Source organism: Schistocerca nitens, chromosome 11 (genome assembly GCF_023898315.1).
Source record: "Schistocerca nitens isolate TAMUIC-IGC-003100 chromosome 11, iqSchNite1.1, whole genome shotgun sequence".
NCBI lineage: Eukaryota > Metazoa > Arthropoda > Insecta > Orthoptera > Acrididae > Schistocerca > Schistocerca nitens.
Window position 1 is genome coordinate 173,276,050 of NC_064624.1, and position 26,051 is coordinate 173,302,100.

The window sequence follows — 26,051 nt, forward strand, 5'->3', positions numbered from 1 at the left end:
CTGCACCAAGTGCCTATCCGCTGCAGATCTTCCTGCATTTCGCTACAATTTTCTAATGCTGCAACTTCTCTGTATACTACAGCATCATCCACCAATAGCCGCATGGAACTTCCGACACTAACTACTTGTTCATTTATATATATTGTGAAAAGCAATGGTCCCATAACACTCCACTGTGGCACGCCAGAGGTTACTTTAACGTCTGTAGACGTCTCTCCATTGATAACAACATGCTGTGTTCTGTTTGCTAAAAACTCTTCAATCCCGCCACGCAGCTGGTCTAATATTCCGTAGGCTCTTACTTTGTTTATCAGGCGACAGTGCGGAACTGTATTGAACGCCTTCCGGAAGTCGAGGAAAATGACATCTACGTGGGAGCCTGTATCTAATATTTTCATGATCTCGTGAACAAATAGAGCGAGTTGGGTCTCACTCGATTGCTGTTTCCGGAATCCGTGTTGATTCCTTCAGAGTAGAATCTGGGTTTCCAGAAATGACATGATACGCGAGCAAAAAACATGTTCTAAAATTCTACAACAGATCGATGTCAGAGAGATATGGGTCTATAGTTTTGCACATCTGCTCGACGCCCCTTCTTGAAGACTGGGACTACCTGTGGTCTTTTCCAATCATTTGGAACCTTCCGTTCCTCTGGAGACGTGCAGTACACGGCTGTTAGAAGGGGGACAAGTTCTTTCGCGTACTCTGTGTAGAATCGAATTGGTGTCCAGTCAGGTCCAGTGGACTTCCCTCTGTTGAGTGATTTCAGTTGCTTTTCTATACCTTGGACACTTATTTCGATGGCAGCCATTTTTTCGTTCATGCAAGGATTTAGAGAAGGAAGTGCAGTGAGGCCTTCCTCTGTGAAACAGCTTTGGAAAAAGGTGTTTAGTATTTCAGCTTTACGCTTGTCATCATCTGTTTCAATGCCATTATCATCCCAGAGTGTCTGGATATGCTGTTTCGATCCACTTACTGATTTAACGTAAGCCCAGAACTTCCTAGGATTTTCTGTCAAGTCGGTACATAGAATTGTACTTTCGAATTCACTGAATGCTTCACGCATAGCATGCCTTTCCATTATAATTTAGTCTTGCAACAACAATTAGTCAGTTTAATACAATTTATTTTATTTGTTAGATATTTCATTCAGGATTGATTGTTCCTTCTTGTCTCATCTGAATGTCATCATCTTTTTCTAAAGCTGATTAAAAGCTGGTAACAATTTTCTCCGATATTCAGACTTGTATACAGATCGAATTTCTCATTTGCAAGCCATCTGGTAAATATTTAATTTCTCATAACCAAATAAAATATTGGCTTGGGTCTGGAGTCAAGTAATGTTTGTTGAAGGACAAGATTTTTGTCTTTGAATGTCACAGTCACTTAAAAAACAGTGTGAATTTATGTATACGATATCCATACATGTATGACAACACTTATTGAATCCTGTTCAAATACAGTAAAAGTTTGTAAGTTGATAGAATTTAATGCTATTTCCCTCTGTGTTTCACATAATTGTCCTTCTTTAAGCAGGGTGTTGTGCTGTTGTAGTGGCTAGTTTGTAGTTCCTCGCGTATACCTTGCACTAGTGCCGTGAGTCAAATGTCTCGTGATTGTTCGTACGAAACGTCAATAACCAAAGCTTCATCTGTAAATGTAAGACAGTGCCTATATTAATCTATTAAACAGTGTAAAAACATTGACCTCACCAGCAATTGGTTAATCTGCGAATATAAGACGGCCCCGTATTTTTCGAATGATGAATTTGGGAAAGAACCTCCTCTTATAATTGGGAAAATACGGTACTGAAAAGATATTCTGGAAATTAATACTGTGAAGGATTGTGACACAGACAACATGATAGATAAATTTTACAAGTGGTTCATGCAACTCTATTTCACCGTAGCATTGTTGATCGCGAGCTCTAGTCGTGCTGACACCAACGACAATGCATATACATAAACATCTATGCCTATACTCTGCAAGCCACTGTGAGGTGTGCGGCAGAGGGTACGACCCTCTGTACCAGCTATTAGGGTTTCTTCTCATTCCATTCACATATAGAGCGTAGGAAGAATGATTCTTTGAACACCTGCTTTACCCACAAGTGAGCCTACGTCATCGTTGCCTTTCATATCCCCACCAAACATTACACCCAGGTATTTGTACGAGTTGGTCAATTCCAGCAGTGACTCATTGATACTATAGTCAAGGGATACCACATTTTTTAATTTTGTGAAATGCGCAGTTTCACATTTCTGAACATTTAAAGCAAGTTGCCTGTCTTTGCACCACTTTGAAATCTTATCGAGCTCTTACTGAAAATTTAGGCAGCTTTTTTCAGACAGTATTCCATTATAGGTAACTTCACCGTCTGCAAAAAGTCTGAGGTTACTGTTAATATTGTCTGCAAGGTCATTAACATACAGTACTGGCCATTAAAATTGCTACACCACAAAGATGACGTGCTACACATGCGGAATTTAACCGACAGGAAGATGATGCTGTGATATGCAAATGGTCAGCTTTTCATAGCATTCACACAAGGTTGGTGCCGGTGGCGACACCTACAACGTGCTGACATGAGGAAAGTTTCCAACCGATTTCTCATACACAAACAGCAGTTGACCGGCGCTGCCTGGTGAAGCGTTTTTGTGTTGCCTCGTGTAAGGAGGAGAAATGCGTACCATCACGTTTCCGACTTTGATAAAGGTCGGATTGTAGCCTATCACAATTGCAGTTTATCGTATCACGACATTGCTGCTCGCGTTGATCGAGATACATTGACTGTTAGCAGAATATGGAATCGGTGGGCTCAGGAGAGTAATACGGAATGCCGTGCTGTATCCCAATGGCCTCGTATCACTAGCAGTCGAGATGACAGGCATCTTATCCACATGGCTGTAACGGATCATGCAGCCACGTCTCAATCCCTGAGTCAACAGATGGGGACGTTTGCAAGACAACAACCATCTGCACGAACAGTTCGACGACGTTTTCAGCAGCACGGACTATCAGCTCGGAGACCGTGGCTGCGGTTACCCTTGACGCTGCATCACAAACAGGACCACCTGTGATGGTGTACTCGACAATGAACCTGGGTGCAAGAATGGCAAAATGTCATTTTTTTGGATGAATCCAGGTTCTGTTTACAGCATCACGATGGTCGCATCCGTGTGTAGCAACATTGCGGTGAACGCACATGGGAAGCATGTATTCCTCATCGCCATACTGGCATATCACCCGGCGTGATGGTATGGGGTGCCATCGGTTACACGTCTCGGTCACCTCTTGTTTGCATTGACAGCACTTTGAACAGTGGTCATCACATTTCAGATGTGTTACGACCCGTGGCTCTACCCTTCGTTCGATCCCTGCAAAACCCTACATTTCGGCAGGATAATGCACGACCACATGTTGCAGGTCCTGTACGGGCCTTTCTGGATACAGAAAATGTTCGACTGCTGCCCTGGCCAGCACATTGTCCAGATCTCTCACAATTGAAAATGTCTGGTCAATGGTGGCCAACATTATTACGGCCTGAGGTGGTTGTTCTGGGTACTGATTTCTCAGAATCTATGCACCTAAATTGCAGGAAAATGTAATCACATGTCAGTTCTAGTATAATATATTTGTCCAATGAATACCCGTTTATCATCTGCATTTATTCTTCTTCTTAAGTTGCCAATCCTAAGATTGATTTGCAGCAGCTCTCCATTCAGTGCGATTGTCGGCCAGCCTCTTCAATTCCGTGAAACTTCCGCATCCTAGGTCCTGCATTATCTGGCTTATGTACTTTCTTCTAGGTCTGCCTCTTGCCCTTTTGCCCTCCACAAGGCCTTCCATTATAGTGTGGAGAAGACTTTCATGTCTCAGAATGTGTCCCATCCATATATCTCTCCTCTTCTTGACCGTCTTCCAAAGAACTGGAACTTCCTCCGCTCTCTGCAGGACTTCTTCATTTGTCATCCTGGCCGTCCATGGAATTTTTAACATCCTTCGCAGACACCACATTTCGAATCCTTCAATCCTTCTTCTTTCGTCCTCTCCAAGTGTCCAGGTTTCGCTGCCGTAGAGAAGCACACTCCCAACAAAGGTCTTTATTAACCGCTTCCTTAACGCCAGACTTATCATATTTGATGTGAGGAGTCCTTTCCTTTTATAGAATGCAGTCTTTGCCTGATTTATTCTACTTATTACATCTTTCCTACTACGACCATCTGATGTTATTCTGCTTCCCAAGTAGACCAAGTCTTGTATTTCTTTCAGCTTCTCTCCATTCAGCCTTATATTCATAATTGCTTGATTATTTTGTTTGCTTGCAACTAAGATTTTTGTTTTTGACTTATTAATTTTCATGTTGTACCGTGTAGCAAGAGTGTTTTCCATTTCCTCCAACACTACTTGTAATTCTTCCTCATTTTCCGCTAGGACAGCAATGTCATCCGCAAAACGCAGCATATCAACTATTTTTCCCTGGATCCTGATTCCATTAGCTTGTCCTAACTTTTCTCTGACCTCGTCCATTGCTTTCTGTATGTACATATTAAAGAGGACAGGGGAGAGTGCACATCCCTGTCTGACACCCTGTTTAATTTTTGCTTGTTGTTGATGTTCCCCACATCTCACTATTGCCACCTCTTCTTTGTATAAGTTCCATATCGTTCTCCTGTCCTTGTACTTAGCTCCAGTTTCCCTCAATATCTGGAATAGTTTTTTCCATTCAACCTTATCAAAGGCCTTTTGAGGTCAACAAATGCTATGTAGGTGTCCTTTCCTTTTTCCATTCTTTTTTCTATTATGAGCCTTAGGGCCATAATGGCTTCTCGCGTACCTCTCCCTCTTCTAAAGCCAAACTGGTCTTCTGTGAGCATGCATTCCACATTCCCTTCAATTCTTCTGAGGAGGATGGTCGTCAAAATTTTTGATGCATGTGATGTTAGGCTGAGGGTTCTGTATTGTGCACACGATTTTGCTGGCATTTTCTTTGGTAATGGAACAATAATACACTTTTTGAAGTCCTCAGGCAGCTCTCCAGTATCATATATTTGGCAGATTAATTTATACAATTTATCTTTTATTTCTGTTCCAGCTGCTTTGATGATTTCTGCAGGCAATGAGTCAATTCCTGGTGCTTTTCCATGCTTAAGTGCCTGTATTGCCTGATCAAATTCAGACCTTAGTATGCTGTCTCCTAGTTCATCTTTATCTACTTCGTCCTCACTTTCAATCATGTCATCTTGTACGTTGCCTCCATATAATTTCTCTAGGTATTCCTTCCACGTAAGTGCTATATCTTCATGATTATACACCATCTTATTATCCTCTCTTATTAGGGCATTACATCTAATCCTTTGTCCTCCTGAGAAGAAGCGTTTCACTGTTTTGTATGCTAATTCAAGGTTCCCTTTCTTCAGAAGGTCTTCAACTTCTTTGCATCTGTCTTCAAGGAATCTTTCTTTTACTTGCTTCAACTTCCTGTTGATTTTGTTCCTAAGCACTTGGTATGCCGTTTTCCCTTCTTCCGTTTCATTATTTTTGAGCTTCCTTCTTTCCTCAAACATAAGTATTATTTCATCAGTTATCCACTCCTTCCTCTTTTCAGGTTTTTGTTTTCCAATTATCTCTTCAGCTGCTTTTATTAGGCCATCTCTCATATTTTCCCAATGTTGTTCTACATTCTCTATAGGATGCTGTTGAATTAGATCCTTAGCCCTTTCTTGGAACTCCTTCTGCGTCTCACGGTTTCCAAGCTTCCCTATATCCAGTTTTCCATTTCCTATTTTCTTCCTTATGCATTTGAACTTGAGTCGGCATTCCGCAACAACCATGTTGTGATCACTCACAATATCTGGGCTTGCGTATGCTCTAGAGTCTTTTAGTTGATTTCTAAATCTATTTTTGACTAGAATGTAATCAATTTGGTATCGTTCTCTATCCCCTGGTGACTTCCAGGTGTATCTTCTACGGGGGTGATGTTGAAACCACGTGTTCGATATTATCAGTTGATTCCTGTTACAAAATTCTATAAGTCGGTCTCCTCTATCATTCCTCTTACCAAGGCCGTAGCGTCCAACAGCTGGCTGTACCTCTTTATCTCCTACTATTGCGTTCCAGTCTCCCATGATTATTAAATTTGTTTCTCCTTTGATTCCTCTCAAGGCTCCATTTAACTCTTCATATACAGCTTCAACTTCCTCATCCTCCTGGTTTGTGGTAGGCATATAGACCTGCATCACAACCGTCTCTGTAGGTTTGGTATCCAGACTGACAAGTATTATCCTTCCTCCATATTGTATATATCCCTTCACTCTCTGCCCCAATTTTCGACTCAAAACTACTCCAACCCCACCTGCTCCAGGTCTATCTTCTATCGTTCCTGTGTGAATTATCCTGTACTCATCACTCCAGAAATCTCCGCAGTTAGGCCATCTCATTTCAGACACTCCTAGTATATCCAACTTCATTTTCTTCATTTCTTGCTTAAGGTTTTCGAGCTTCCCCATCTGCAGTAAGGTGCGGACGTTCCACGTTCCAATTCTACTATAGCTCTTTTTATTTCCTTTCTTCCTATGAACTGTTGAAACGAGATCTCTGGTAGTCCCCTCCCGGAGATCCGAATGAGGGGCTATTACTCCGGATTGCATTTTTACTAGAGCTTGTTTCATATTCATATTATGGCTGCTGATACTTGAGAAATCTAATTAGATCTTTAATGAAGTGGTTTCTCCTTGCCTTCTTCATTCTATGCCGTTGGCCATCATGTGGCTCTTCCGCCTTTAGGGACAGTTTCCCATCCCAAGGACAAGAGAGTGCCCTGCCTCTACCTGCTCATCCGCCCTCCTAGGAGGCCGTTTCGCTTGGTAGAGGGTGTCTCCTTATTCCGGGAGATACTCGGTCGCCATATCCGCGTTAGTGGTAACAGGGTGTACCGTGCAGCAATCCTTGGCTGCAACTCGTGAAGGTGAGGTTGGCATTTGTATGGAGAGGCTGTTTGAGACGCATCACATACCTTGGTGTAGCAATTTTAATGGCCAGTAGTGTACATCATGAACAGCAATAGTCCCAACACACTTCCCTGAGGCACACCTGAAGTTACTTCTACATCTGACGATGACTCTCCATCCAAGATAACATGCTGTGTGTTCCCTGCCAAAAAGTCCTCGATCCAGTCAAAAATTTCACTTGCTGCCCCCATAGGATTGTACTTTTGATGACAAGTGTAGGTGTGGTATTGAGTCAAATGCTTTTTGGAAATCAAGAAATTCTGCATCTACCTGGCTGCTTTGATCCAAAGATTTTAGTATGTTATATGTGAAAAGTGCAAGTTGGATTTCACATGACCAATGTTTTTGGAGTTTTGTTGGAAAAAAAACACGTTCTCACAGGCTGTCCTTTACGGAAATATGCTGGAACTCTGACTGCCACACATAAGGTCTCTGAGGATGCAATCTCTGGATGTAAACTTTAGATATCCACCTATAACCAGTTACCTGCAGAACTTTCATATCTGTTACAGTCTTAAACTTAGAGTATTTGTTCTGTTTATAAAAATGATCTCTTTTTTTGTTTGTTTTATGTGTTGTTGTTGTTGTTGTTGTTGTTGTGGTCTTCAGTCCTGAGACTGGTTTGATGCAGCTCTCCATGCTACTCTATCCTGTGCAAGCTTCTTCATCTCCCAGTACTTACTGCAGCCTACATCCTTCTGAATCTGCATAGTGTATTCGTCTCTTGGTCTCCCTCTACGATTTTTACCCTCCACGCTGCCCTCCAATACTAAATTGGTGATCCCTTGATGCCTCAGAACATGTCCTACCAACCGATCCCTTCTTCTAGTCAAGTTGTGCCACAAACTCCTCTTCTCCCCAATTCTATTCAATACTTCCTCATTAGTTATGTGATCTACCCATCTAATCTTCAGCATTCTTCTGTAGCACCACATTTCGAAAGCTTCTATTCTCTTCTTGTCCAAACTATTTATCGTCCACGTTTCACTTCCATACATGGCTACACTCCATACAAATACTTTGAGAAACGACTTCCTGACATTTAAATCTATACTCGATGTTAACAAATTTTTCTTCTTCAGAAACGCTTTCCTTGCCATTGCCAGTCTACATTGTAAATCCTCTCTACTTCGAACACCATCAGTTACTTTGCTCCCCAAATAGCAAAACTCCTTTACTACTGTGTCTCATTTCCTAATCTAATTCCCTCAGCATCACCCTATTTAATTCGACTACATTCCATTATCCTCGTTTTGCTTTTGTTGATGTTCATCTTATATCCTTCCTTCAAGACACTGTCCATTCCGTTCAACTGCTCTTCCAAGTCCTTTGCTGTCTCTGACAGAATTACAGTGTCATCGGTGAACCTCAAAGTTTTTATTTCTTCTCCACGGATTTTAATACCTACTCCAAATTTTTCTTTTCTTTCCTTTACTGCTTGCTCAATATACATATTGAATAACATCGGGGACAGGCTACAACCCTGTCTCACTCCCTTCCCAACCACTGCTTCCCTTTCATGTCCCTTGACTCTTATAACTGCCATCTGGTTTCTGTACAAATTGTAAATAGCCTTTCGCTCCCTGTATTTTACCCCTGCCACATTTAGAATTTGAAAGAGATTATTCCAATCAACATTGTCAAAAGCTTTCTCCAAGTCTACAAATGCCAGAAACATAGGTTTGCCTTTCCTTAATCTAGCTTCTAAGATAACTCGTGGGGTCAGTATTGCCTCACGTGTTCCAATATTTCTATGGAATCCAAACTGATCTTCCCCGAGGTCCGCGTCTACCAGTTTTTCCATTCGTCTGTACAGAATTCGTGTTAGTATTTTGCTTCCGTGACTTATTAAACTGATAGTTCGGTAATTTTCATATCTGTCAACGCCTGCTTTCTTTGGGATTGGAATTATTATATTCTTCTTGAAGTCTGAGGGTATTTCGCCTGTCTCATACATTTTGCTCACCAGATGGTAGAGTTTTGTCAGGACTGGTTCTCCCAAGGCCGTCAGCAGTTCTAATGGAATGTTGTCTACTCCCGGGCCCTTGTTTGTACTTAAGTCTTTCAGTGCTCTATCAAATTCTTCATGCAGTATCGTATCTCCCATTTCATCTTCATCTACATCCTCTTCCATTTCCGTAATATTGTCCTCAAGAACATCGCCCTTGTATAGACCCTCTATATACTCCTTCCACCTTTCTGCTTTCCCTTCTTTGCTTAGAACTGGGTTTCCATCTAAGCCCTTGATATTCATACAAGTGGTTCTCTTCTCTCCAAAGGTCTCTTTAATTTTCCTGTAGACAGTATCTATCTTACCCTTAGTGAGGTAAGCCTCTACATCCTTACATTTGTCCTCTAGCCATGCCTGCTTAGCAAATATTCTGAAACATTCTTTCATCAATTACTTGTAAATGAGGGTGCAGCAGGGTGTGGCACCTGGGACCTATGTGTAATCCATACAAATGTTTTCTTAAATGTATTCTTTTCACATGGATAATATTGTCTTTTTGAGGTAATCTATGACTTTTCTAATCAGGAATGAATGTAGTTTATTTTATCTGTACTTTATGTATATTATATTACCATTAACGCCATCTCTGTTGGACCTAACAAGAAGAGTTCCCCAGTGGTGGGGTCGACTTTTGAAACAGTCTACACAGTGATGTAGATCTAGGTCCCAGGTGCAACACCCTGCTGGGCCCTCATTTACGAGTAATTGATGAAAGAATGAAACTTCCTGGCAGATTAAAACTGTGTGCCCGACCGAGACTCGAACTCGGGACCTTTGCCTTTCGCGGGCAAGTGCTCTACCATCCGAGCTACCCAAGCACGACTCACACCCGGTCTCACAGCTTTCGCTGCAGAGTGAAAATCTCATTCTGGAAACATTGCCCAGGCAGTGGCTAAGCCATGTCTCCGTTGTATCCTTTCTTTCAGGAGTGCTAGTTCTGCAAGGTTCGCAGGAGAGCTTCTGTAAAGTTTGGAAGGTAGGAGACGAGATACTGGCAGAAGTAAAGTTGTGAGGACGGGGGCGTGAGTCGTGCTTGGGTAGCTCAGATGGTAGAGCACTTGCCCGCGAAAGGCAAAGGTCCCGAGTTCGAGTCTCATTCGGGCACACAGTTTTAATCTGCCAGGAAGTTTCATATCAGCGCACACTCCGCTACAGAGTGAAAATCTCATTCTGATGAAAGAATGTTTCAGAATATTGTGTGACGCTAAATAGCATTTAAGAAATTGTATTGTGTCGATTGGTTGCACGGTGTAATGGAGAGGATTTCCTATGCAGGAGGTTGCAGGTTGGAACCTCTTGACGCGCATATAATTTTTTTTATTTTTAAATGTGTTTTCAAAAAAACTTTGATTGTAATTTTTATTCAGTTACTTGATTTAAATGTAATGTTTTATTAGTATTCCTTTGTAACATAATTTTAATGGTAATATCAACTTCTTTATTTGCCCCTGTTTTTCTTCCTAACATTGTTTTTCCACTTGAAACTTTTTTCATGTGTTTTTGATTAATTTTATTTATTAATTTTGCTTAATTTATTTTGTTTTATCATCCTATTTTTATTTTGTCCAGGTTATTGCATTCATTGAACATATTCATCATTTTGCTTGAATTTCGTTTTATTTATAAATCCTTGTTTTATTTAAATCTTCATATATGTTATTTTGTGCATAGTGCAATAGGAATTTAGGCTGTGTTTTAAATGTTTGTATGACAATTACTGTGCAAAAATGCTGCACATTGTGTAATAAAAAATATATCTTTCATACCATTCCACAGTTAGTATAAATAGATTATTTCCTTTTTAATTTATAGACTGGAATTTTGAAATAATCGAATGTTATAATAGATGAATATGGGGTGTAAATAAAGTCCAGGAACACTTTCAATCATTCACTGCACAAGAACCAAAGGCTGTACAGGCATCACACATATGTCATTTTGAAGAGAAACCCTGAAAGTTTTCTTTCATGTATACTGCCACAGCATTGTTAGGTAATTTGCCAATAGTCGGCGTTAGTCGCAAACGTGGTGAGTTCAGGTGCGGAGCGAGCTTTCTGTGTGTTGGAGTTCAATAAAAACAAGTATGCTACAGCTATTCAACAGATATTCAGAATAAAGTATGGTAAGAAGCCACCAACAAGGAAGGCCATTTACCACTGACACAACAAATTCGCTACGACTGGTTGCTTGTGCCCGGTAAAGAGAAGCGGACATGGAGCCATGTTTGCGACTAGCGGCAGATTACCAGAGTACGCTGTGGCGGTATACGTGGAAAAAACTTTCAGGGTTTTTCTTCAAAATGCAATATGTATGACATCTGTACAATGTTTAGTTCTTGTGCAATAAATAATTGAAGGTGTTCCCGGACTTCATGGACACCCTGTGTAATTAAATTCACGTTCACAAAAGTTCAGAGTGGAAAAAAAAAAAAAAATGAAGGAAATGAAAAGTTCATGCGGTGATGAAACTGATGTGACAAAGGAACAGAAATAAAAATTACAATTAAACAAATTCATTTAATAAAAATCATTACCAAAGTCATTTTGATAAAGATTTAACAACGAAAAAAATTAATGCACCTGAAAATATGCGAACCCACAACCTCCTGCTTGTCAAGCCCTTATCCTATCCATTACACCACACAACCAGTCTATGTAATACAAATTTTTTTATATTATTGAGCATAATGCAAAATTCCAATTTTATATATATATATATATATATATATATATATATATATATATATATATATATATATATATATATATATTTTTTTTTTTTTTTTTTGTCAATTACTTGCCAATAAGGGCCCACCATGGTGAATAGCTGCCTACATAACCATATAAACTATTTCAGAAAGTCAGTCCCACCCCTGGGGACCTCTTCTTGTAAGTAATGTATCCTTGATGCAATACAAAATAAGTAATAAAATATGTTAACTGTATTTTTTGAGGTGATTGTTTAAACTTTATACTAACTCTCGTACGTGTGTTAGACCAGTACACGCCATTACATACTATGTCTTAGAGGTGATTATTGACTGAATATATTGTTGAATCGTATACGTATTGAATTGGAGAATTCTCCATATGTAGGCAGTGTGTGGTGTACTGCTGGAGAATGAGAATTAAAGTGTAATATATTTTGTTCCAGATGTTCGAGGCAGTTCAGTGTAAGGCAGAGCCACATGAAGACAACACAGAATCTGACACAGTTCCTGAGCCAGAGGTATTTTCCTGCTCATTGCTTACATTGCCTTTGGTGAATACTTGTCCTCAGATGTGTATTTCCAATCAAAAGTGTCCGCACACGCACTAGTGGAAATTAATTTGCAGTGTGTCCACAGAACCAGAGAATGTGATAAAGTTTGATGCTGGAGTCTGGAGAGGAATATGCATTCTGACCTGTCTTAAAGGTGTTCCGTTGCATTCAGGTCAGAACCGTGGGCAGGCTAATCGTTTTCAGGAATGTCATTGTCTGCAGACCATTGCTTCATTGAAGCCCCCTTATGACAATGTACTTTGTTGTGCCGATATTATCGATCGTCGTCTCTAAACTGTTCCTCTACTGTATGGAGTACATACTGCTGTAAAATGTTTTCACATCCTTGCCGATGTAGCATTTTCTTAGGCCTGATAACGGGACAATACCCGGTAAACTGTCAGCACACAGACCGTGCTGTCGACGTCGAGTGTTCTGCCAAAAACTCGGAAACAATAAGACTTTCACAGAGGGTACATGTGTTCGAGGTGGTGTACACGATCACAGGGCGTGTCGGCCGCAGTTGTCGGCTGTGTATTGTTTGCACATCACACTGTTTACAAAATGGACGGGTGTAAAATTTCTCTGTTATTTCTATTAAAATGCACATTTGCTCCCTTGTCTGTATGCTAGTTATATTGTTCTGTCTGTAATATACATAAATAAAAATTGCAATATCCGTGGGCATGTTATAAGGCAAAAAGAAAAGTATCATGTCCTGTCATAAGGGCACCGGCTTACAGATGTTCCATTGCAAATAGTGTGATACAAATTCTTACATTTCCTCTGTTCCTGTTGAGCAGCAATATCTTTACAACACGTGAAATAACAAACATAAAACAATAAAACTGTGCAAAATATCTTACTGCAGGTAGTGGAAGCTGTTTTTTAGATTAAGCCAATCGAACAAATTCACTTTTCAGAAAGATTGCACTTACATTTACATACCATTGAATATTACAGAATATACACTCCTGGAAATGGAAAAAAGAACACATTGACACCGGTGTGTCAGACCCACCATACTTGCTCCGGACACTGCGAGAGGGCTGTACAAGCAATGATCACACGCACGGCACAGCGGACACACCAGGAACAGCGGTGTTGGCCGTCGAATGGCGCTAGCTGCGCAGCATTTGTGCACCGCCGCCGTCAGTGTCAGCCAGTTTGCCGTGGCATACGGAGCTCCATCGCAGTCTTTAACACTGGTAGCATGCCGCGACAGCGTGGACGTGAACCGTATGTGCAGTTGACGGACTTTGAGCGAGGGCGTATAGTGGGCATGCGGGAGGCCGGGTGGACGTACCGCCGAATTGCTCAACACGTGGGGCGTGAGGTCTCCACAGTACATCGATGTTGTCGCCAGTGGTCGGCGGAAGGTGCACGTGCCCGTCGACCTGGGACCGGACCGCAGCGACGCACGGATGCACGCCAAGACCGTAGGATCTAGGGACACTGTTGCTCCTGGGGTATCGGCGAGGACCATTCGCAACCGTCTCCATGAAGCTGGGCTACGGTCCCGCACACCGTTAAGCCGTCTTCCGCTCACGCCCCAACATCGTGCAGCCCGCCTCCAGTGGTGTCGCGACAGGCGTGAATGGAGGGACGAATGGAGACGTGTCGTCTTCAGCGATGAGAGTCGCTTCTGCCTCGGTGCCAATGATGGTCGTATGCGTGTTTGGCGCCGTGCAGGTGAGCGCCACAATCAGGACTGCATAAGACCGAGGCACACAGGGCCAACACCCGGCATCGTGGTGTGGGGAGCGATCTCCTACACTGGCCGTACACCACTGGTGATCGTCGAGGGGACACTGAATAGTGCACGGTACATCCAAACCGTCATCGAACCCATCGTTCTACCATTCCTAGACCGGCAAGGGAACTTGCTGTTCCAACAGGACAATGCACGTCCGCATGTATCCCGTGCCACCCAACGTGCTCTAGAAGGTGTAAGTCAACTACCCTGGCCAGCAAGATCTCCGGATCTGTCCCCCATTGAGCATGTTTGGGACTGGATGAAGCGTCGTCTCACGCGGTCTGCACGTCCAGCACGAACGCTGGTCCAACTGAGGCGCCAGGTGGAAATGGCATGGCAAGCCGTTCCACAGGACTACATCCAGCATCTCTACGATCGTCTCCATGGGAGAATAGCAGCCTGCATTGCTGCGAAAGGTGGATATACACTGTACTAGTGCCGACATTGTGCATGCTCTGTTGCCTGTGTCTATGTGCCTGTGGTTCTGTCAGTGTGATCATGTGATGTATCTGACCCCAGGAATGTGTCAATAAAGTTTCCCCTTCCTGGGACAATGAATTCACGGTGTTCTTATTTCAATTTCCAGGAGTGTATTTTATTAATATAATAAGAAAGTATCAGAAACTATTAGAATACATGAAGGCTAGTGATAGAAATATTTGAATTTAGTGAGGTGCAAACCAGCAACACGAGAACTGTAACCTTATCGTACAGCGATGCTGCTAATTGCGCTACACTGACTACGACTGTTGGATGACCATACTTTGCATCTTCCATTGCAGAAAGCTTTAATTGTAGATATGTTTTTAAATGACATTTAATTATAGCAAATTGTATCAACAACATTGCATTTCTCATGGATCCTCAGCATGCCATTGCCTCGAAATGGCACACTTCCGTAACACACGTGTTACAATAATTGTTTAACCACCTATGTGACATTTCCTGACATTTTATTACAACGAATCGTACAATTAACTAAGAGTTTGTAGCAGAGCCTCAATTTTCTAACGCTTAGAAACGGCATTTATATGTATGGGCTTCAGCTGAAAGCCAATATGGTGTCTCACGAGTCCGTACTAAAGAGAGATGGTGTGCGCGTGACATAGATGGTGTACTTTCCTCTCAATGGTGAGCATTCAGAATACCTGTTTTGTCAGATCTTGCTGTGCTCGTTTGGAAAGAGTTCCCGACATATTTTTCCACCCTACGACGTCAGAAACTCGACACGCTTGACGTTCGAATGTGCAATCCTTGTGCTGACTGCTTAACCACGAGTAACATCCCTGTATCGTAACACTACCTCCGTCCCACTTCACTGCTGGTAATACACACGATGACAGGTAACACTCTCCAACCGATGACCAAACCAAAACCCTTCCTTCGGATTGCCACAGGTATAGCATGATTCTTCACTCCAAATCACTCATTTCCAGTCATCCACTGTGCAGTGGCATCAGTCTGCAGTTGCCACTGACTAGAGCAATGTGTAATATATGAGGAGCTGTTATTTCATTCTAACCAATTCTTTGTAACTCCCTATCTACAGTCATTGTCATTGCTGACTGTTAGTAGCACTTTGGAACTCATTAAAGATTCTTGATGATTGGTGCTGCAGTGACATATATGTCTTCAAAGGACATAAGTTTCCACTGTCATTGCTTAAAACATTTATTGATTATTAGGACAGCTGTTTCGGAAGATTTCCATTTTCAAGAACGTTGGTATACAAAGTTTGAGAATTACAACATGCTATAATTATGTGGGAATTTTAGACCTAATTTTTTATAAGTCAAGAATTTCTTGAGTTATTGAGTTATAACTGAAACTGCAGTCATAATTTTCATTATCACAAATTATGCAAACAACTATGTTGTAATTAATTTTTATACTTCTAAATTATGTGAGTAAGAGGAAGACTTAAGTCTACATTGTCCTGACATATACACTAAGTGATCAAAAGTATCCAGACAGCACTCTGCCACAGGCCGTGCATTATGAACAGGTGCTCGATGGTGTTGAAAGGTGCAGTCACCATCCCCGACTTGCTCTTCAACAGTGGAAAGCAAGAAGGTGTTTAAAACGTGAATGTAGGCATGTGCTGTGATAGTGCCATGCGAAACAACAGGGGGTGCAAGCCCCCTCCATGAAAAACACGACCACACCCTAACACCACAGCCTTTGAATTTTACTGTTGGCACTACACACGCTGGCAGATGACTTTCACTGGGCATTCGCCATACCCACACCCTGCCATCGGATTTCCACATTGTGTACCGTGATTCGTCACTCCACACACCGTTTTTGCACTCCGTACACCAAGCGAGACGTCATTTGGCATTTACCGGCGTGATTTGTGGCTTGTGAGCAGCCGCTCGACCATGAAGTCCAAGTTTTCTCGCCTCCCACCTAACTGTCACAGTACTTGCAGTGGATCCTGATGCAGTTTGGAATTCCTGTGTGATGGTGTGGATAGATGTCTGCCTATTACATATTACGACCCTCTTCAACTGTCGGCAGTCTCTTTCAGTCAACAGATGAGGTCGGCCTGTACGCTTTCGTTCTGTACGTGTCCCTTCACGTTTCCACTTCACTATCACATCGGAAACAGTGGACCTAGGGATGTTTAGGAGTGTGGAAATCTCGCGTACAGACGTATGACACAAGTGACACCCAATCACCTGACCACGTTCGAAGTCCGTGAGTTCCATGGAGTGCCCCATTCTGCTCTCTCATGATGTCTAATGACTACTGAGGTCAATGATATGGAGTACCTGGCAGTAGGTGGCAGCAGAATGCATCTAATATGGAAAACTTACGTTTTTGGTGGTGTCCAGATTCTTGTGATCATATAGTGTATATACATCTGGTGTGACTGTATCTGGTGACTGTTCTCGTTATATATCTTGTGAAATCGTAAAATATCTCTATAAAACAGAACAGAATTGATACGAAATCGATATTTTAGATTTCTTGTGAAATATAACGTGCACGGTCACCAGATCCAGTCACACCAGAGGATATATATACGTCAGGGCAACGTAGACGTAAGTCTCCCTCTTACTTACATAATTTAGAAACATAATATTTAATTACGAGATAGTTGTGTGTTTAATTCATGATAATGAAAATTATGACTGCACTTTCAGTTATAACTCCATAATAACTCAAGATATTCAACTCCATAATAACTCAAGAAATTCTTCACTTATAAAAAATTAGGTCTAAAATTCCTACAGAACTATGTTGTTTGTTGTGGTCTTCAGTCCTGAGACTGGTTTGATGCAGCTCTCCATGCTACTCTATCCTGTGCAAGCTTCTTCATCTCCCAGTACCTACTGCAACCTACATCCTTCTGAATCTGCTTAGTGTATTGATCTCTTGGTCTCCCTCTACGATTTTTACCCTCCACGCTGCCCTCCAATGCTAAATTTGTGATCCCTTGATGCCTCAAAACATGTCCTACCAACCGATCCCTTCTTCTAGTCAAGTTGTGCCACAAACTTCTCTTCTCCCCAATCCTATTCAATACCTCCTCATTAGTTACGTGATCTACCCACCTTATCTTGAGCATTCTTCTGTAGCACCACATTTCGAAAGCTTCTATTCTCTTCTTGTCCAAACTAGTTATCGTCCATGTCTCACTTCCATACATGGCTACACTCCATACAAACACTTTCAGAAACGACTTCCTGACACCTAAATCTATACTCGATGTTAATAAATTTCTCTTCTTCATAAACACTTCCCTCGCCATTGCCAGTCTACATTTTATATCCTCTCTACATCGACCATCATCGGTTATTTTACTCCCTAAATAGCAAAACTCCTTTACTACTTTAAGTGTCTCATTTCCTAATCTAATTCCCTCAGCATCACCCGACTTAATTCGACCACATTCCATTATCCTCGTTTTGCTTTTGTTGATGTTCATCTTATATCCTCCCTTCAAGACACTGTCCATTCTGTTCAACTGCTCTTCCAAGTCCTTTGCTGTCTCTGACAGAATTACAATGTCATCGGCGAACCTCAAAGTTTTTACTTCTTCTCCATGAATTTTAATACCTACTCCGAATTTTTCTTTTGTTTCCTTTACTGCTTGCTCAATATACAGATTGAATAACATCGGGGAGAGGCTACAACCCTGTCTCACTCCTTTCCCAACCACTGCTTCCCTTTCATGCCCCTCGACTCTTATAACTGCTATCTGGTTTCTGTACAAATTGTAAATAGCCTTTCGCTCCCTGTATTTTACCCCTGCCACCTTCAGAATTTGAAAGAGAGTATTCCAGTCAACATTGTCAAAAGCTTTCTCTAAGTCTACAAATGCTAGAAACGTAGGTTTGCCTTTTCTTAATCTTTCTTCCAAGATAAGTCGTAAGGTCAGTATTGCCTCACGTGTTCCAACATTTCTACGGAATCCAAACTGATCTTCCCCTAGGTCGGCTTCTACCAGTTTTTCCATTCGTCTGTAAAGAATTCGCGTTAGTATTTTGCAGCTGTGACTTATTAAACTGATAGTTCGGTAATTTTCACATCTGTCAATAGCGTGTTGTAATTGTCAAACTTTGTTTACACAGTAACTTGTAAATGGAAATCTTCTGAAACGGCTGTTGCAATAAACGATAAATGTTTTAAGCAGTGATACTGTAACCTTACTTACATTAATGATTCCTTTTGTTGATTTCATGCAATTTTTTACAACCACTCTCTGCAGTCCTCAGTGGTTCCAGCCCGTCTGTATATGAGGTCTTCCCAGTCTTTGTTTTGCTGTATGTTCTTGCTCTGCATTTCCAGTTCACAATCACATCACCAACAGTTAACTTGGACCGCTTTAGGAGATTTGAAATTTCCTTCGTGAATTTGTTACTCGGGTAAAATCTAATGACTTCACCGTGTTCAAAGTCACTGAGCTCTCGTGCGTGATCATTTCCTCTAGTAATACTTCTCTACTGACAACACTATACTCCCCAACTCCTACTATCTGCCTCTTGTGACATCAGATGGTAAGTGCCACATTACATAGGATCATCTCGATACCTTTGATCGGATAATGTAAGCGTTGCTGAATTTTTGATTGAGAGCAGATGGGAGATTTAAACAATTTATGATGTAACTATTGCAGTTGTGACGTCCGTTTGGGATTCGTTACGTCACATACAAAGGAAATTACATATATATATATTATTTTTTATTTATCAGCAAGATTCTTTCTCTCAAGGATGTTGTCTTTTTTTTATCACTTTTACTGACGTGCAGAAGTAAATATGAAGCGTGTTCTTGAAGGGCCTCAGTTATTCATGTACCAACTTTAGATTTTGAACGTGATGACTAAAATATGGTTGCCATTAACTGGATTGAATGTAATTTTGTTAATTTCTATTTATTGATTGCAAAGCAAGGCTGGAGAGAACTTCGATTGTTGCCGTGGAGCGGCAAAGATAAAACTTACTGAACTCGTGGAATCTGTATAGTTTAAAAACATGAACTTTAATGTAAATTAATTATCTGTTGCAATTTAAAAAGGTTCTTATAACGAAATCTCTCGCATTTACAGTTACTGTTAACACTGAAAAATAAATTAATACTTCGGCGCGTAATGGCCGACCAGAGGCTGCATAGGAAGATGAGTTTCTCACAGCACAAATTACTGAAAAAATGCTTATTAAAAATATTTAGCCACTGCGAGCATTTGAGGTGACAACTATTACAAAGAAATTCATTTTGTAATAATAATAACAAGTTTATTTTAGCAATAAATACTGATAACTTACATAAAATATGTGTAGCCGCTCAATGGCTGCCTTCCGTATGGCGAAACAAAACAGTGTGTGTACCTTTTACACTAATTATATTCATAAAATACGTAAACTACGACTTACAACCGCTAAAATTGTCAATATTTATGTGACGTACCGTCACACAGTGCTCTCCTAGGTAGGGATGAACACTGTCACTTTCATTTCATGAAATGTGCTGAGTGTGTGTAACTTGCTAATGTGGTGCCTCATCAGTCTTGTAGAATGTCTGCCTTAATCAGGGTGGCGATTCTTCTGGTAAACCTGGAATTGGGAGAAAATTCAGCCAAATCTCTGTGACTTTCAAGAATTTCTAAAAATCCCCGGTGATCCTGTGTTTTTAACCTAGCACTGAAATTTAAATTTCAAATTGTGTTAATTATATTAATATTATTCCATATAAATTATTGATATTTTAAAAACTGTGGTTGAACTACTGCTTGCTGCTAGTACGAGGAGCGTTTGGGAAGTTCTTGCAAAGTTCGAGAGATGGCACCACCGGTGCGTATCGAGGTCATATTTATTTAATAGCATCTTTGGAAAAAACGCACACCGAGTTTCAGCCATATTGGTCTATTTCTTTGTGTTTGGCATTCGTGTGAATCAAAGAAGTCGAATTAGATTAGGAAATGATACACTTAAAGTAGTAAAGGAGTTTTGCTATTTGGGGAGTAAAATAACTGATGATGATCGAAGTAGAGAGGATATAAAATGTAGACTGGCAATGGCAAGGAAAGCGTTTCTAAAGAAGAGAAATTTGTTAACATCGAGTATAGATTTAAATGTCAGGAAGTCGTTTCTGAAAGTATTTGTATGGAGGTGAAACGTTGACGATAAATAGCTTAGACAAGAAGAGAATAGAAGCTTTCAAAATGTGGTGCTAAAGAAGAATGCTGAAGATTAGATGGGTAGATCACATAACTAATGAGGAGGTATTGAATAGGATTGGGGAGAAGAGGAGTTTGTGGCACAACTTGACTAGAAGAAGGGATCGGTTAGTAGGACATGTTCTGAGGCATCAAGGGATCACAAATTTAGCATTGGAGGGCAGTGTGGAGGGTAAAAATCGTAGAGGGAGACCAAGAGATGAATACACTAAACAGATTCAGAAGGATGTAGGCTGCAGTAGGTACTGGGAGGTGAAGAAGCTTGCACAGGATAGAGTAGCATGGAGAGCTGCATCAAACCAGTCAGGACTGAAGACCACAACAACAACAGAAAACTCATCCATATAGAAAGGGAAAAAGAAATTTTATGTTCCTGTGGTAATTTCCCACACTCGATTCAGAGAGCAGGCTGTATACTCTCTGGTGCAACAGGGAAATGCAGGAAAAACCTGGGAATTTTTTCTTCCAGGACAAATCCAAGAAAAGCCCATGAATTTTTTAAAATTCTGGGAAATTTCGATTATTTTAATTTTCAGTTAAATTTTTGTAATTTTGCTTGGAAAGAACTAATTATTCTAAGAAAAATTTTACTTTACACTGCAACTGCAGAATAATACTGCAGAAATGAAATGTAAATGAGAGAAAAATACCAAAATAAAACTTAAGATGCACAGAAAATGTGCCATCTACAACAACAAAACGTGGTGCACACACAAGTGTCTGCCATCAGTAAAATGTATCAAAATACTACGCAATACTTCATAACAACAAACTGCTTTCGATGCACCTTTTTCCTGGGCCTCGTTTGAGTGAGCGTGACATCACAACTGCCACACTACTAACAGGTCCAGGGAAAATATTACAGATGGTGGTTTCCATCTTAAGAAGGTAAAACACGCTAAAAAATTTTCAAGATCAGTTATTCATATTTATTTTAGTTCTTTCATATAATTATCCTTCAAAAAAAGTGCACAGTGAGATATGGAGCAATTTGACACGTAACTGGCTTTACTATTGGAAAATTTGAAGTGCTTGACGGAACATGTATTCGGTCAGGTAACCGACAAAATGGTTGGTGCACAGTAGTGAAATTTGTAATTGTGCTTGTCAGAAATATTCAGCTGTTGCAATTTAAGCTGTGCTCTTAGGATTTTGCCTAACCAAACCTTCAGAAAAAACAGCAAAGAATTTTTGACAAGCAATATTATATATGAAAGGTTAGGTTTTCTTGTTACTAAACAGTATGTATATTAATTTCAAGCATTAACCTTTCCTGTCTGTGTGTGCACACTAGTTAATTGATGCTACTTGGCTGACTACATCGCTGCCAGTGGCTGGCAAAATTGACACGAGCTACGAACGGGTGACATCATCACATCGCAATCTCAATTTCAATGCTTTGGAAGCTGCCGTGCTGTGTTTGGTGAAAATCGTATTTATATAATGATGTCAGTGAATATCAGTTGGACCATGTGGCAATAACGAGTCGCAACTACAAGGAAATCTTTGATGTCAGAGTGAGGAAGGGCCTAAACATAGACTCAGATCATTATCTGACAGAAATAAAGACCATGTTCCAACCAAACAAACCTAAACCAAAACCAAGAAGATTTCCAAGAGTAAACATTAAATTTCTCCTGCAAAATCAGGACAAATTCTGTCATATACTAAACACAAGAAAAATGGATAATTGGGAAGAAATTAAAGAAACAATGCTAGAGTCAGTTAAAGAAATGGGACAGCCACGAAGATTACCGAAACACAGATGGTGGAACGAGCTGTGTGATGAAGCAATTGACAAATGACTACAGGCATGGAAAAATGGAACAGTAATAAGAAACACAAATACTGGGAAGAGTTTAAAGAAGAAAGGAAAAAGACAGCAAAAATCATCAGATCAGTTAAAAAAAAAAGACAAATACAGATTAGAAGAAATGGATTCTGATTTCAAAAGAACAAAACTAGAGACTTCTATAAGACTTTCAGAGAAGTTTTAACAGGATTCCAGTCATCAAGTTTACATTTTAAAGATAAAAATGGAAAAATGGTTTTAAGCAATAAAGAGAACTGCCAAATTTTAGCTGAATATTTTGAAAATCTATTAAATTGTGAGGAGCCTAATGACAGGTTACAATTTCAAAAACCACAACATGAAAATCCACTGTCGGAACCACCTACAGTAGAAGAAATAGAAAAGATTATCAAAGCATTGAAGAATAACAAAGCACCAGGTGAGGATGGGATAGTGGCAGAAATGTGGAAACCAGGGGCTTATCCGCATGTCAGAAAATTCACAAAGTAATTAAAGTCATTTGGACAAAAGGAATCATACCCAGTGACTGGAAACAAGCATTGATCCACCCTCTCCGTAAAAAAGGAGATAAAACAGACACCAACAACTACAGGGGCATATCCTTGTTACCAGTGACATACAAAATACTTTCTGAAGCACTTTTAAATAGAATAAAGGAACAAGCAGGACCTAATATAGGAGATTATCAAGCAGGATTTAGAAAAGGCAGATCATGTGCAGAACAGATTCTTAATTTATAAACAATTTTGAGTGTGAGAGCTATACAAAATAAAAATACAGTAGTTACTTTCGTAGACTTCAAAAAGGCCTACGACTCAGTTGACAGACAAACACTATTCCAGATACTTTATGAACCAGGGATAGATGAAAACAACAGAAGACTTGTTGAACAAACGCTCACAGATACAACATCAAGAATTAAGTTTCAAGGCGAAATTTCTGAACCATTCAAAATCAAGGCAGGATTTCGGCAAGGAGACGGACTGTCCCCAATTCTCCTTAACTTGGTTTTAGATAAAATAGTAAAAACATGGGAAAACACATTAAAAAACAGAGGCACGAAGGGTGTAAGCATGGGCCAAGAACAAATTTGAAGTGAAATGTTTAGCCTTTGCGGATGATATGGCATTGATAACTGAAAACCGAATAGACGCAACAGTTATGCTTTATCTGTTACACGAGATTGCTGAAAACACTGGGCTAAAAATATCCTATGAAAAAAACGAGTATATAGAACACAAACATAATACAGAAAAGTTTATGAAAACAAAGTATGGAAAAATTAAAAGAGTTGATAGATTCAAATACCTGGGGGAGTGGATCCAAGCCAATGGACTGGATAACACAACAAATAAAGAAAGAATAAATAAAGTTAGAATTTGCATACAAATTAACACAAAACTACTACAATAAGAAATCAATATCCATACAAGCAAAGATTAAACATTATAATTCTGTTATTAGGACACAAGCAACATATGGATCAGAGTGCCTAACATTGAATAAGAAAGGCGAATTAAGATAACTAGAAAGAAGAGAGAGAGAAAAATATTAAGAAAAATTCTAGGTCCTGAGAAAAACGAGGAAAATAGGTGGATTAAAAGGAGAAATGAAGACCTATACAAAAATACAGAAAAGATCACAGATACAATGAGGAAGACTAAAATTTTATGGACATTTAAAAAGAATGGAAGAAACACGGATTACAAAGAAAATTTTTAATTACGTTAGTAAGCTGAAAAAAACTGTAGGATGGATAGAAGCAGTAAAGAAAGACGCCAACAAAATAGGTGTTACAGAAGAAATAATACGTGACAGGTATAACTTTAGGCTACTTATAGAAAACGGAAACTATGAAGAAGATGCGCCAAAACCTCGACCCAAGAGAGTGTGGACAGACGAGCAGAGACGAGCAGTTGGCGAGAAAATGAAGTAGTACTGGGAAGAATGGAAGAAAAAGAAACACCATAAGTCTTAAGTTTATGCGGCCCATAGCTGGTCAAATCCATGAATTAAAAAGAAAGAAAGAAAAAAAAATGATATGAAAATATGCCATGTACATGTTACCGCACATTAACGATCTTTGCAAAACATATTTTTTTTTGCTGAGTTTTGTTTCCTAAAATGCTGGAAGTCCTTTGCCATGATATAAAACCATCACCATTTGAAGCACTGACAAGTTGTACAGCTCCAAGTGAAAGTATATTGTCACTTAACATCCAGTCGTTGAGCTCGTCAGCAAACTGATTTTCTTGGGCTTACGATCACATTGTCAAACATGACATCACAACAAGAAATTTTGGTCTTATGTCAAAGGGGTAGGTATATCAAAACAAAATGTCCAGATACTCTGTAACCAAAATCGTACTGAAACAGAGGATGACCGACTAAAGGCCGGAATACTAAATGTCTTTTTCCAAAGCTGTTTCACAGAGGAAGACTGCACTGTAGTTCCTTCTCTAGATTGTCGCACAGGTGACAAAATGGTGGATATCGAAATAGACGTCAGAGGGATAGAGAAACAATTAAATTCGCTCAGAAGAGGGAAGGCCGCTGGACCTGACGGGATACCAGTTCGATTTTACACAGAGTACGCAAAGGAACTTGCCCCCTTTCCTGCAGCGCTGTACCATAGGTCTCTAGAAGAGCATAGCGTTCCAAAGGATTGGAAAAGGGCACAGGTCATCCCCGTTTTCAAGAAAGAACGTCGAACAGATGTGCAGAACTATAGACCTATATCTGTAATGTCGATCAGTTGTAGAATTTTGGAACACGTATTATGTTCGAGTATAATGACTTTTCTGGAGACTAGGAATCTACTCTGTAGGAATCAGCACGGGTTTCAAAAAAGACGATCGTGTGAAACCCAGCTCGCGCTATTCGTCCACGAGACTCAGAGGGCCATAGACACGGGTTCCCAGGTAGATGCCGTGTTTCTTGACTTCCACAAGGCGTTTGATACAGTTCCCCACAGTCGTTTAATGAACAAAGTAAGAGCATATGGACTATCAGACCAATTGTGTGATTGGATTGAAGAGTTCCTAGATAACAGAACGCAGCATGTCATTCTCAATGGAGAGAAGCCTTCCGAAGTAAGAGTCGTTTCAGGTGTGCCACGGGGGAGTGTTGTAGGACCGTTGCCTTTCACAATATATATAAATGACCATGTGGATAACATTGGAAGTTCACTGAGGCTTTTTGCTGATGATGCTGCAGTATATCGAGAGGTTGTAACAATAGAGAACTGTACTGAAATGCAGGAGGATCTGCAATGAATTGACGCATCGTACAGGGAATGGCAATTGAATCTCAATGTAGACAAGGGTAATGTGCTGTGAATACATAGAAAGAAAGATCCTTTATCATTTACCTACAATATAGCATGTTGGCAATTGGAAGCAGTTACTTCCATAAATTATTTGGGAGTAGGCATTAGGAGTGATTTAAAATGGAATGATCATATAAAGTTGGTCGTCGGTAAAGCAGATGCCAGACTGAGATTCATTGGAAGAATC

The 26,051-nt window shown here is 40.3% G+C and overlaps 1 protein-coding gene across 1 annotated transcript in view; it reads left to right on the top strand.

Annotated features, from left to right (window-relative positions):
• LOC126212749 (uncharacterized) overlaps positions 1 to 26,051 on the top strand; it is a 194,605-nt gene that overhangs the window by 64,156 nt on the left and 104,398 nt on the right. Inside the window, exon 4 of the mRNA XM_049940157.1 lies at positions 12,175 to 12,249. Within this exon, the coding sequence (XP_049796114.1) occupies positions 12,175 to 12,249 (75 nt within the window). The remainder of the gene's footprint in view (positions 1 to 12,174; positions 12,250 to 26,051) is intronic.